The 14,135-nt window shown below is 43.5% G+C and overlaps 1 protein-coding gene across 2 annotated transcripts in view; it reads right to left on the bottom strand.

Annotated features, from left to right (window-relative positions):
• Positions 1–14,135, bottom strand: part of LOC143040970 (U4/U6.U5 tri-snRNP-associated protein 1) — a 45,740-nt gene that overhangs the window by 2,658 nt on the left and 28,947 nt on the right. For both annotated transcript variants that reach the window (XM_076212412.1, XM_076212413.1), the window contains 6 exons: positions 10,408–10,661; positions 6,668–6,802; positions 6,387–6,557; positions 6,053–6,186; positions 3,888–3,999; positions 2,246–3,288 (listed from right to left, as the gene is read on the bottom strand). In XM_076212412.1, the coding sequence (XP_076068527.1) occupies positions 2,246–3,288; positions 3,888–3,999; positions 6,053–6,186; positions 6,387–6,557; positions 6,668–6,802; positions 10,408–10,661 (1,849 nt within the window). The remainder of the gene's footprint in view (positions 1–2,245; positions 3,289–3,887; positions 4,000–6,052; positions 6,187–6,386; positions 6,558–6,667; positions 6,803–10,407; positions 10,662–14,135) is intronic.

Here is a 14,135-nt window from a genome sequence, read left to right as displayed (position 1 = left end):
TGTAATGAGGAATAGACATTTGGGAATGGATGCTAAGAGGAGACTGTATGAAGGAGTGATTGTGCCAACACCACTGTATGGGGCAGAAACATGGAACATAAGAGAAGAAGAGAGAAGGAGTTTGAATGTGTTTGAGATGAGGTGTCTGAGAAGTATGATGGGGGTTACTAGGCTAGATAGAGTGAGAAATGAGGAGGTGAGGAGGAGAACAGGGGTGGCAAAGGAGCTGGGAGATGGGGTTGATGAAAGAATATTAGGATGGTTTGGACACATGGAAAGAATGAGTGAAGAAAGACTAGTAAAAGAGGTGTGGAAGGCAGATGTGGAGGGAGTGAACATGAGGGGACGTCCTAGGATGAGGTGGATGGATGGGGTGAAGGGGGCTTTGGGGAAGAGGGGAATGTCTGTTGAGGAAGGACGGGAGAGGAGAGAAGACGGGTGAATGGATAATGGTTGTATATGGATGATGTTGTGATTGCATGAGGTGGAATGGGCGGGGGGATGGGGGGTGAGGTAGTATGTGTGAGCAAAATTTGATGCAGCCTGAAGGGATTTCTCCCCATCCTCTCCTTTTATGCAATGGGGGGACGGCCTTGCTGTGGATGTGCTGTGTCTTGTGACACTGCTTCTGACCCAGGGCAGTGGACAAGGTGCAGGGATGACCCGTCATCCAGGAGGTGCTCAGATAAGAGGGAGGGTGGAGGGGTGTGGAGTGTATTCAGGGATGGAATGGGTGGAAATGATTTTATGCCTTTCCCTTTTTGGCTACCTCCCTTGTAAGGGGGAAAAAGCCTTGGTATATGTATGTATGTAAATTGAACAATAATTTGTACTGAATGTATCCACATTTTAGTTTGATACTTTCATATTTATTGCAAAGAAAACTGGATTAGAGTGGGTGAGAGTGATGGGTGACTGGGATTTTGTTTATGAACACAAGTGGTTGATGGGAGGGTTGCCAATAAGTGAATTGGCCTTGCTGTGGATGTACTGGGTCTTGCTGCATTGTGTTTGACCCAGGGCAGTTGGCAAATGTAGGGATGACCCATCATCCATGAGGAGCTAAGATGGGAGGAGTGGAAGTAAAATAGTTGGTTACATGATGATATGGTTTAACGTCACAAACTCCCCCGTATCGGAAGGCTAGGATGGGGCCCCTCACAGAGGGCTTTTGTAGCATGGAATTTAATGAACCATGCCCTTGGTTCATCTTCGCTGGTGGCAGGATTCGAACTGCCATCCCCTCGACCTTCACCGCAAGTAATGATGACCTAACCCGCTCAGCCAGCGAGCTTCCTGCTGGTTACATATAGAGGTATATGCCCTCTGTATGTAGATAGAATATATGGTAGGGTGGTTAAGGGTACTGGTAGATTATGTAATGGTACCCAAAATCAAGATTGCAAGAGTTCTTGATGTAAATGTTTAAAGGATCTCGTTTCTAAACATTGGTGGAAGGTCTGATCATCATCCGGTAGGAGGTTAAAATGGCAAGAAAAACAAGTGGGAGATGCAGGGATGACCTGTCTTCCGGGAGGAGCCATGACGAGGGGGTGGAGGGAGTGGAGTATATGGGGATGGAATGGGTGGGAGTGGATTTTATGCCTTTTGTTTTTTGCTACCTCCCTTGTATGGGGGGGGAAAGGCCTTTGGTTAGGTTTACATGGGAGTAGAGGAAGTGTTAGTGCACAAAAATGGAGTATGAGGTGGGGTATAGTTGTGGGGCTGGGGATGTGTAGTGTAGAGGTGGCTTGGGCATATGAAAAGAATAATTGAGGAAAGACTTGAAAAATGTGGAGAAGTGAAGTGGAAGGAATGAACATGAGAAAGATGAAGAATGAAGTGGGTGGAAGGCCAGAATTCCACATGTAGGAAAGAGTGGGTAAGATAGGAATGAATGGAGGGTCACTATGATAAAATGATGAAAATATAGCAGCCTCAATTTTAGGCACTGTGCCTCACTGCATTGCCTTCGACCCGAGTACTGCGGCAGGAAACACGCACAAGGTACAGAGGGGGGGGGGGGTTAATTGTGTTTTACTGTGTACGTAGCACTCATGTGCTCAGCCACCCACCTTCAATGGGGAAGAGCTCTTTTGGAACTCTTCCTTATAAGGGAGGGAGCCACTTCTACCCCACGCCCCTCATTTACCTTAGCTCCTCATGGATGAAGTGTACGTGATGTATGACAGTGTGTATGGTATATGTATGCATATGTAAAAAAAAAAAATAAACTTTCAAATACCTGTAGTGGACAGCCCGTAAGTGTTGCAATGCGGCATTAGAAGGTCGCGAGTTACTCTCCTTTTCCAAGTAACCTTTCTTCATTGCCAGTTTCAGTGCGTTGGCCACGCCCTTGCTCGCATCAGGCTCCTCCTCCAGGATGGGAACAGTTACTTTATCATTAATTTCCACTCTTGTTTCGTCAATATCAACTTCTTCCCACGCTCCTCTCTGCTCTGGTTCGTCTTGTTTAGGCGACATGGATTGCAGCATTGTCTGGTCATCTTCTTCAGCACGGTTGCCCGACAAGCCATATGTCGGGATATCCCCCAAAGTCCGGCAGAATTCATCAGTAGTGTTGAGGGTCATTGCAAGATTATCTTCAGTTTTTTCGACAATACCAGCCTCTCTCTCCTTAATCATCATCACCACTCTCTCTTGTGTAGGCAAGTTCTTTTGGTTCTGCTTGGCCCTCAGCTGTCTCGCCAGAGCTTCCTGAAGGTCAATGTCATCCTTCTCCTCTTCGCTTGTATACTCGTGAGGTGCTTCTTCAATTTCATTCTTTACGGGTTCCTCGTCTTCTTCCATCAATTCCTTCAAAGTCCTCGGTTTAGTGGCTCTGAAATCTTCCATGGGCATCGGTGTTCCGTCTTCGAAGGGTCTACCTTCCATTCGCATTTTTCTGGAACCGTGGTGTGCCTCGTTCCCTTCCATCATCGGTTGCAAGTCATCAGCTGTGAACATCTTTTTCTTCTTCTTTTTGGTCTTCTTCACCTTTCTGAATCCAACCATTTCATCGGGAGTGAAATATTCCGTGGCTAACTGTGCTTCTGGTGCATCTAAACTCTGTAACTTCCGTAGTTTGGAGAGCCTCTGTCCACTTCCAGGGCCCCTGTCTGGCTGAGTGTTCCCGTAGGCTCCTAACCTGAAGCTTGTTTTCTTCTCCCCCTCGATTTCGTCGTCATATTTCGTAAGCAACGACTTCTGGACAATGTTTCCGTAATCGTCCACTTCAGGTGCTTCATATTCGACTTGGTCTTGTTTGTTAGTCTTGTTCTTAATATTCTGTAAAAAGGATAAGTTATTCATTAGAGCAATATTTTATCTATTTATTTATTACATACATACATATACCAAGGCTTTTTCCCCCTTACAAGGGAGGTAGCCAAAAAGGAAAAGGCATAAAATCATTCCCACCCATTCCATCCCTGAATACACTCCACACCCCTCCACCCTCCCTCTTATCTGAGCAACTCCTGGTGCTAAGATTTATTTATTATTTATACATATATATATTTTTCAATATCACAAACTCTACCCTATCAGGAGGCTAGGAGTCTTGTTCTTAATATTCTGTAAAAAGGATAAGTTATTCATTAGAGCAATATCTTATCTATTTATTTATTATTTATTTATTATTATTTTTTTTTTAATGTCACAAACTCCCCCCTATCAGGAGGCTAGGACAGTTCCCCTTACAGAGGACTTTTTTAGTGTGGAATTTAATGAACCATGCCCTTGGTTCAACTTGCCCAAGGCAGGGTTTGAACTGCCACTGCCTCAACCAACATCACAAGTAACAATGGCAGTGAGCTTCCACAAGGAATTATAAAATGTATAACTCTGGATGTCCACAACTTTGAGTAGGTTTTAAGGATCCGTACCTTTTCAACTCGTTCCAAATCCACAATGTTCACGTTGACTAATGTGTCCTCTCCTTCTTCCAAAACATTACTGTCTTTCAAGGTCAGGATTGTTGTTCGGCCATCATCGAACCTGTTAAAAGGTTAAATCTGTGAGCCTCCCAAATTTAAAGGTTTAGGAGGAATACTATAAACAAATCCCAGGTTGCATATAACCTAACCTTGTTCAATATTTAGCAATAGTTTTGGATAATTTATAATTAAAGATGAAAACACATTAATGTAATGAACCCAGTTATAGTGAATTTCAGATATAAAGAAGGCCATATGCCTTCCAAACTACCCACTGATATAAAGACCCTATTTCGATGTATTAGGTGATGTTCACAAAAAATTAAGCAGTCTGAAACTATGAGAGACTACAACTTCATTTACTGGTGTGGTTAGTACATTAAAGTACTGTAAAAGTACCTTGTAACCTATTGATCTATATATGAATGGCCTTTTCCCCCTTATAAGGGTGGTAGCCAGCCAAGGAAGGCACCCATACCAACACCCATCCATCACTCCTTGTTTCCTTCTCATTTTGGCTCCTTATGGATGAGGGTCCATCCCTATCTCCTGCCCACTGCCTGAATACATTATATTTCATTCTTATTGTTATATTTACATGTACAACATGCCCTTGGTATATAGATACACAGACATGTACCAGTTGTATTTGAAGACATACATACATATATATACCAAGGCTTTTTTCCCTTACAAGGGAGGTACCCAAAAAGAAAAAGGGCATAAAACCATTCCCACCCATTCCATCCCTAAATACACTCCCCTCCCCTCCACCCTCCCTCTTATCTTAGCACCTCCTGGATGACGGGTCATCCCTGCACCTTGTCCACTGCCCTGGGTCAGAGGCAGTGTCGCAAGACACAGCACATCCACAGCAAGGCTGCCTCATTAAATCGGCGATCCCCCCTCTCTGTCCCCCCATGCAGAAAAGGGGAAGACGGGGAGAAATCCCTTTAAGACATATGGCAGTAAATTGTGCCCTTGAATTTAGTGAACTTTAGGATATAACATCAAGCCTCTCTCCCCAAATACTTTGACAAATCAAGGGTTTATTACAATTCAAAAACTAATTTCATTCGTAGTACTTCTATCCTTCGGGATAGTGTCATGCCGAAGAGGGATAGTTGTAGATGTAGTACAGGAATAATTTTAGAACGGCAGTGGAAAGGAGGAACAGTGGAAGTGGTCTGTATTCCTGTTTGTGTGGAGATCAGTCTCTGATCATTAACCTCTCGAATAGGATGACACCTATGCATGTGTCATGAGCCATGAGTGGAGGTATGCAAGGATACTGGCTTTAGCGTTTTGATTACAGTGAGACCACTCATTAACGTATGTTAATTAGCTGTGTTTGCTGTGTTTTCGCTGTGTTTTTGGTGCTGTTGTTTAGTGCATGCAATCACTATGCCACCCAAAAACCACTCCAAAACACCGAAAACATAGCTAATTAACTTCCGTTAATGAGAGGTCTCACTGTATATTCATTTTGTAGCTGTAGCTGAGTGACCCCGTTTTCTGTGAATAGGATCACATTTTCTGTGAACAGGATCGTGCTTTCTGTGACATGTTTATTCAGGGTGAAAAATAATGATCATAACAGCAGTAACTTTATATTTTGTAATGTGGGTATTGTGATGCAACCTGATGTGCGTGTGAATATTTGACTTGTAAAGAATGCTGTATTATTGGTCCGTAGGAAGGACACTGAAGTTCCTAAAATACTGAAAATATAAAGTTTGTTTTTTGGCTACCTCCCTTGTAAGGGCATACAAGCCTTTGGTATATATATATGTATAAAATTTGTGTTGTTAATACCCCAAACAGAGTACTGGAATGCACAGTAGTTTCTACATTATAGGCTGTGAGGAGGAGGAGGAACAGTCTGTTGTCACTGAGAAATATGTAGGAACACCAGTGAGAAGTAATAATGATATGGTTTAATGTCACAAACTCCCCCCTTTTGGAGGGCTAGGATGGTGCCCCTCACAGAGGACTTTGAGAGAACTGATAATGACAGAAATATTTTTGGTCGTGTTCACCTGTACCTCCTCACCATATAGTGCCAATTCGTAACACTTCCAAACACAAAAACCTGACATAAAACTTGAACTAACCTGGAGAAATCGTGCTCAACTTTGAGTCCAGACAGGTTCTTGCGTCCGTAAGACTTGCTCCTTTGTTCTGTCAGTTCTTGTTCTACAAGGTCACCAACACCAAACTGAGCATCCAGTTCTTCTAGTAACTTTGCCTGTATAACAGAAAATAGTTTACATACATTAAAGTTTAAGTAACGACAACATCCCTTATCTATAAAGCAAGGGTTTTTTCCTCCTTACAAGTGAGGTAGCCAAATCAAAAGACAAGTACTCCCATTCATCTCCTAATCAAAAGCTGAAATGTAAGACGACATTTATTCACTGAAAGACGCTATATCAAGGGATATCCAACCTTCTTCTCGGCCTCCGCTTTCTCTCTCTGCAATTTACGGGACTTGTTCACCCAATGAAGAGCATTGTCTTCGTCACTGTCTGAATCCCCAAGGGGTTTCACTTTGGTGTATTTGTCTCGGATCTTCCTCTTCTCGCGCTGTGCCGCTATTTTCTCACGAATCTTTTCAACCTGCAAGATTCCAGTTACGGAGATGAGCAACGAAAGGAAGATATGAAGCAATAGTTGTGATGTTATGCAACATGAAGTATAAATATCAAATGACCTAAATATAAAGTTACCTTGATTTTGTCTGCTAGATTTTCTGCGGGTTTGTGTACAAATTCCCCATCAGCGTCCTTAAGAAGAGTCTCTCCCGGTGCCATTTCAATTTTCACTCCATCTTCGTCAGTCTCGTCTTTCACGGTCGTCTCGACCTGAGATGACACAAGAAAATCAACATGGGGTTCAATTACTGGATTACTTGCTTGAAAATTTCATTCCTGTGAGGATACATTTTGCTTAGAAGAGTTTGTTTCTTCAATTCAAGGGCTGTCCAAAAAAACTAGTACAGTACTACCTCTCATTAACGGACTAAAAGGGGGTAACGGTGTCCGCTGATGTGTATAATCCATTGATTTGGAGTGGTTTTTGGGTGGCATAGTGATTGCACGCACTAAACAGCACCAAAAACACCGAAAACAGCTAATTAACGTCTGTTAATTAGAGGTCTCACTGTGTCAAATTTTTCTCACACTCTCCATCTCCCCCCATCCCCATTCCACCTCATGGATCACATCATCATCCATATACAACCATTCTTCATTCACCCCTGTCTTCTGTCCTCTCCCGTCCTTCCTCAACAGAGTAGAACTAGTAATAACTAGGACAAAATCAATATAGGATATCACTATGAAAGAACCCCTTTAGCCCAGAAACCACAGGTAAGTTGAATAAAAGTATGGTACTGAGCTGAAAGAAAAGTATGAGATGGAGTTTGTGATTGTACTAGGTAGGGTGTCTGGAGTGGTGAGAGGTCAGGGGAGGGAAAGAGAGGCACTGCTGACAAATAATGAGATGGTTACAGGGGCAAGGTGGAGTGAAATGTCTTTGAGGATAATGTACATACATATACCAAAGGCTTTTTCCCCCTTACACAGGGAGTAGCCAAAAAGAAAAAGGCATAGAAACCACTCCCACCCATTCCATTTCCTATATATTCCACTCCCCTCCACCCTCCTCTTATCTTGGCACCTCCTGGATGATGGGTCATCCCTGCATCCTGTCCAGTGCCCTGGGTCAGAAGCAGTGTCGCAAGACACAGCACACCCACAGCAAGGCCACTTCATAAATTCGGCGACCACCCCCTCTCCGTCCCCTCATGCAGAAAAGGAAAAGATGGGGAGAAATCCCTTCGGGCTGTGTCAAATTTTTTCTCATACATACTTCCTCATCCCCTGTCTCCCCACTCCCCCTCATGCATCACAGCATCATCCATACACAACCCTTCTCCATTCACCCCTATCTTCTGTCCTCTCCTGTCCTTCCTCCACAGACATTCCTGTCTTTTGTAATGCCCCTTTCACCCCATCCATCCACCTCATCCTAGGACGCCCCCTCATATTCACTCCTTCCACACTTCCTTTACTAATCTATTTTCACTCATTCTTTCCATGTGTCCAAACCATCCCAATACTCTTTCATCAACCCTATCTCCCAGCTCCCTTTCCACCCTTGTTCTCCTTCTCACCTCCTAATTTCTCACTCTATCTAGCCTAGTAACCCCCATCATACTTCTCAGACATTTCATCTCAAATACATTCAAACTCCTTTTCTCTTCCTCTCTTATGTTCCATGTTTCTGCCCTGTACAGTGCTGTTGGCACAATCCCTACTTCATATAACCTCTTAGCATCCATTCTCAGATGTCTATCTCTCATTACACTTTTTAATCCACCAAGGCATTTACTCACTTCTCTCAATTTACATTCTACCTCCCCCCCACTCCTCCCTTTCCTGCCACATTTGCACCCAAGTATCTAAAACTATCCACTTCCTCCAGTCTTTCACCCTTTATGCTCACTTCCAGCCTGGCTCTCTCCCCTTGTACATCTCATCACTTTACTTTTGCCCACATTTATCTTCAGCTTCCTTCTTTCAGGATAATGTAGACAGAGGTAATTGGGATGGGAGATACAGGCTTTTGTGAAAAAGGTAGAGAGATTTGTTGTTGTTGTTCCCTACTGTCTGGCCAAGCAGTCCCATCTCTCTGAGGAATGCCACAACTGGACCAGGGTTTTTCCACAAATTCTTTATAAAGTGTATATTGTCTTGTTGGCATGTGTGATTGTGTACAATGCAGTCTTCCATAATGTGTTGTATAGTATGGGGTGAAGCATTGCATCCTGGACAGTATCTATATTGTGGTCATCCTGCCTCTTCTGGTAGTTTAGTAGGGCTGGATGGTAGCCACATCACAGTCTAGTAAGGTGGACTAGGTCCTTTTGAGGAGAGAGGATTCAGGGATGGTTATCAGCAAGTCTAGCATGCAGCAATGTATTGTCTTTCAGTTTGCTGATGGAGCAGTGAGTGATATGATTATGGATATGCTTCTGGAGGCTGGTGTCTGGTGGTTGTGGAGGAAGAGAAGAGAGTATTTGTGTGTGATATAGGTATTTGGGTGTTGTTTTGATATTTCTTAGCATGTGCGGGTGTTCTGCTATGTAGAGTAGTGGATGTGCTGTGTTTGTGGAGGTTGTGGCAAGTGTTTTTGTGCCTCTCATGTCAGGGTGATCCTTGATTTTGAGGACCTTCATTTTACGTTATTGTTGTTGTCGTTCCCCAGACTGTCTGGCTGGGCAGTCCTGTGTTGTTAGTGTGCATCTATCCTTGTGTTATCTGTCATGTGTTATCTTATATTTCTTAACATTGGTTTAGTTAGTTGAGGGTGTTAATAACTTGGTTAATAGTCCTACTTTCTATAGGAAGAAGTGGAGAGATGATAGAGGTATTGTTGTTTTGTTGCCCATGCTATGGTGTGGAGTACTTTCTGCTGTTCGAAGAGGTAGATGACAGAGCAGGGAATTGTTGTAAATTACTGAATAAACTGGGTAGTAGCAGCAAAGAGGAGAGAAGATAAAGGGTGCTAATGGAACGCTAATGGAAGTACAGTACTACCTCTCATTAAAGGACTAAAAGGGGGGTAACAGTGTCCGTTGATGTGAATAATCCGTTGATTTGGAGTGGTTTTTGGGTGGTATAGTGATTGCACGCACTAAACAACAGCACCAAAAACACCGCAAACACAGCTAATTAACGCCCGTTAATGAGAGGTCTTACTGTAGAGGCAAGAGGAAGATGGGTGTAATATTTCAGGGATTTGTTGAAAGCAGAGAAGGTTAAGGAAGGTTTTACTGTAGCAGTGGGAGATGCCAGGAAAATGATACATAAAGACTGATAAATTTGTATATGAAAAGAGAATATACTAAGAGCAATGAAAAAGATGAAACCTGCTAAGACGCTTGAGTAATGCTTGCCACATGGAGGAGCAATTATGGTGGAATGGTTGGTGAGATTGTTTTATGTATACTCAAGAAAGGAAAGTATTTATTCAGACCAGAGGAGAGCATGTATAGTTCCACTATACTTGGAAAAAGGGGACTAATATGAATGTAGTAGTTGTAGATGAATCAGTCTGTTACATGTAGTTGGTGAGTGGTATGAATAGGTGCTAACTGAGGGAACAGGACGGGATAGATTTTGTCCCGAGGGATTGGAATGCTGGGTATTGCTACCAAAACATACTATGGTTCTTGTGATTGATTACTGAGTGGCTTATGGGCTGAATCAGGGATTTTAGCCAGTTTCCTACGTGCTGCCAATGCATGCGATTGCAGGAACTCCATCAAATATATGGATTGACTGATCCCCTTAACACCTTTTATAGATTCTATTGTGGCTTGCATGTGTTTAACTGAGGGAACATCACTGTGTTAATGAAGCTACACAAATTACACTACAGCCAAGAGAAAGGCATCTTATACCTGAAGTGGTTTCAATCCAAGCTTAGCTCGCAGTTTGTTACTCTCTTCGAGTGACAGGCTGATGTCTCCTCCACCTCCTCCGCTTCCACCTACAACTTCACTTCCACTCCCACCCCCACCTCCACTTGCACCTTCTCCACTTGATATAATTGGAGGAGGAGGGGGAACTGGAGTGCTCTTGCTGATCTTGGGCGGAGGGGGAGTTGGGCCGCGCTTGCTGATCTTGGGTGGAGGAGGGACGAACTCTGGTCCTTCTGTAATTGATCATTAAATTGAAAACATAATCACTTAAAGAAAAATGTATACTAATGTATATATACACCAAATGAATTAAAAATTACCAACCAGATTAGAACTTAAAATTTCCTTTATACATACATATACTAAAGACTTTTTCCCCCTTACAAGGGAGGTAGCCAAAAACCAAAGGCATAAAAACCATTCCCACCTATTCCATCCCTAATACACTCCCCTCCCCTCCCGATTATCTTGGCACCTCCTGGATGACGGGTCATCCCTGCATCTTGTCCACTGCCCTGGGTCAGAAGCAGTGTCGCAAGACACAGCACATCCACAGCAAGGCCGCATCATTAAATCGGCGACCCCCCCCCCTCTCCATCCCCTCATGCAGAAAAGGAGAAGACAGGGAGAAATCCCTTCGGGCTGCGTCAAAATTTTCTCACACATACTACCCCCCCCCATCCATTCCACCTCATGCATCACATCATCCATATACAACCATTTTCCATTCACCCCTATATTCTGTCCTCTCCTGTTCTTCCTCAACAGACATTCCCCTCTTCCCCAAAGCCCCTTTCACCCCATCTATCCATCTCATCCTAGGTCGTCCCCTCATGTTCACTCCCTCCACATCTGCCTTCCATACCTCTTTTACTAGTCTTTCTTCACTCATTCTTTCCATGTTTCCAAACCATCCTAATACTTTTTCATCCACCCTATCTCCCAACTCCCTTACCACCCCTGTTCTCCTCACCTTCTCGTTTCTCACTCTATCTAGCCTGGGAACCCCCATCATACTTCTCAGACACCTCATCTAAAACACATTCAAACTTCTTCTCTCTTCCTCTCTTACGTTCCATGTTTCTGCCCCATACAGTGCTGTTGGCACAATTACTCCTTCATACAATCTCCTCTTAGCTTCCATTCCCAAATGTCTACTGCTCATTACACTTTTTAATTCACCAAGGCATTTACTTGCTTCTCTCAATCTACATTCTACCTCCACTCCACCCTTTCCTGCCACATTTGCACCCAAGTATCTAGAACTATCCACTTCCTCCAGTCGCTCTCCCTTAACCACTTCCATACGGTGACGCCTTCGTAGGCGGCATGAGGAGCAAGTGGGTACTCGATGATGCCTACATCGGCATCTTGATTATATTTATTGTAGTCGTACCTACGTAATCTCCATTCTCTCTAAACTGGCTTCATCAATTTTCTATGGTTATCAAAATACATGGGTGAAAGAGAACGAACGATTGAGCACTGACTTTATTTTTTATAATGCGATTATTATGACGCAACATCGCACGTCGGGCAGCTAATGCTGCCAGACGTGCGATGTGCCCCAGAGTGAAGAGGTTAATGCTCACTTCCAGTCTGCTGCCACTTTCACCCCTTGCGCATCTAATCACCTTACTTTTACCCACATTTATCTTCAGCTTTCTTCTTTCACACACTCTCCCAAACTCTGTCACCAACTTCCTCAATCCCTTCTCTGATCCTGCTACAAGAGCAGTGTTGTCCGCAAACAACAGCTGGCTCACCTCCCACTTTTCTCCATTTTCTTTCACCATCTCCAATCCCTGACCCACCACCCTTGCATTTACCTCTTGCACCACCCCATCCATGTACAAGTTGAACAGCCAGGGCGACATAACATATCCCTGGCAGTCTCAACTTTCCCTCGAACCACTCACTCCATTTCTAATCCTGACACATGCTCTACTACTCTCGTAAAAACTCCTGACAGCTCCTAAAAGCTTTCCTCCTATCCCTTATATCTGCAAAACCTCTCGCAGTGCTTTCCTGTCTACCCTATTATAAGCCTTTTCCAGATCCATAAAAGCCCCCAAAAACATCCTCACCTTTTCCTATAGCTTTCTCACAACCACACTTAACAAGCTAATCCCTCTGAAACTACTACATTCACACTTGTCTCCTTTTCCCTTGTAGAGTGGAACTATACAGGCATTCCTCCAGTCATCCGGCACTCTACCTTCTCTACAACAAATATTAAATAACCTCACCAGTCAGTCCACCATAACTGTACCTCCTTTTTTAAGACATTCTGCTTGGCATCCATCTAGACCAGGTGCCTTACCTGCTCTCATCATCTTAGCAACTGCCTTCACTTCATCCTTCCTTATTTCTCTTCCATTTTCCTCACTCACCACGGTCATTTTCTTGGCACTTCCCACTGTAACTATTTTTCCCTCCCTATCCTCCTTCACATTTAGCAACTCCCTAAAATACTCTGCCCATCTTCCTCCTCCTGCCTTCTCTTCCATTATCATCTCTCCATCTGCACCTCTTACCTTTTCTTTTCTACTTGATTCGCCTCCTCTTCCTCTCTTAATTTCTTTCCAAAACATCTTTTTATTACTTTCAAAATTTTCTGTCATACTCTTACCCTATTTCACATCTGCTCTCCTCTTTGCCTAATTTACCTTGTGCTTTACTTCTCTTTTCTTTGTACCTCTCATATGACTCCCTCATCCTATTTTCGTAACCGATCTGTGAAAGCTCGCTTCTTCTCTTCTACAACCTTCTTTGTTTCCTCATCCCACCACTCACTACCCTTCCTACTATTTCCTCCCATCCTTCTTGTTCCACACACCATCTTTGCACACTTTGTGACTCCCTCCTTGAACCATACCCATTCCTCCTCTACTCCTAGTTCTACTCTATCCTTCACTCCCTTCCACTCCTCTCTCAGCTTCTTCTTGTACTCCTTCTCCTTTTCCTTCTCATTTAAAGAGTTCACTCTAAGCACCTCCCTACCTTTTCCTCTTTCTCCATCTATCCTCCACTTTCAACTTACCTTCCACCAAAAAATGATCTGCTATTCCTCCACCCTCTCCCCTTAGAACATGTACATCCTTAACTCTTCTTATTATACTCCTATCTACCACTACATAGTCCATTAACACACTATCTACCACCCTTCCATCCACCACCCTCTCCCATGTGTACTTATGGTTGACTTTCTTCCGAAACACTATACTTGCTATTATCAACTCTCTAGACACATCTCCACCATCAACTCTCCACTACGATACTTTCCTGGAACTCCACATTTCCTACCCTAGCATTAAGGTCTCCCAATACTACATTGACTTTCCTCCCTAGTCCCTCTATCCAAAAAGCCTCCCTTTCTTCTACATTCTTCTCACTACCAGGCCCACATCTCCTTTCCCAGTTTCACCTTCATCCACATTAACCTTGAAGAAACCTCTTTCCACTCCACTACACATTTACCTATCTCTTCACTTACTAGTATAGCCACCCCTTCTCTCCCTTGCCCTCTCTTCACTCCTGAGAACCTCTCAACTACACTCCCAAACTCACACCCCTTCCCTCTCAACTTAGTTTCACTCAAAGCCAACACATCCATCTTTCTTCTCACAAACATACTATCTCTTCCCTTTTACTCTCATCTGTACCACATCCACACACATTAAAACACCCAATCCTTAGGGTGCTGG

This window comes from Oratosquilla oratoria, chromosome 30 (genome assembly GCF_046742065.1).
Source record: "Oratosquilla oratoria isolate Oo_2021 chromosome 30, ASM4674206v1, whole genome shotgun sequence".
NCBI lineage: Eukaryota > Metazoa > Arthropoda > Malacostraca > Stomatopoda > Squillidae > Oratosquilla > Oratosquilla oratoria.
Note: the sequence above shows the minus strand (reverse complement) of the source record. Positions and strands in the feature narration are given on the sequence as shown.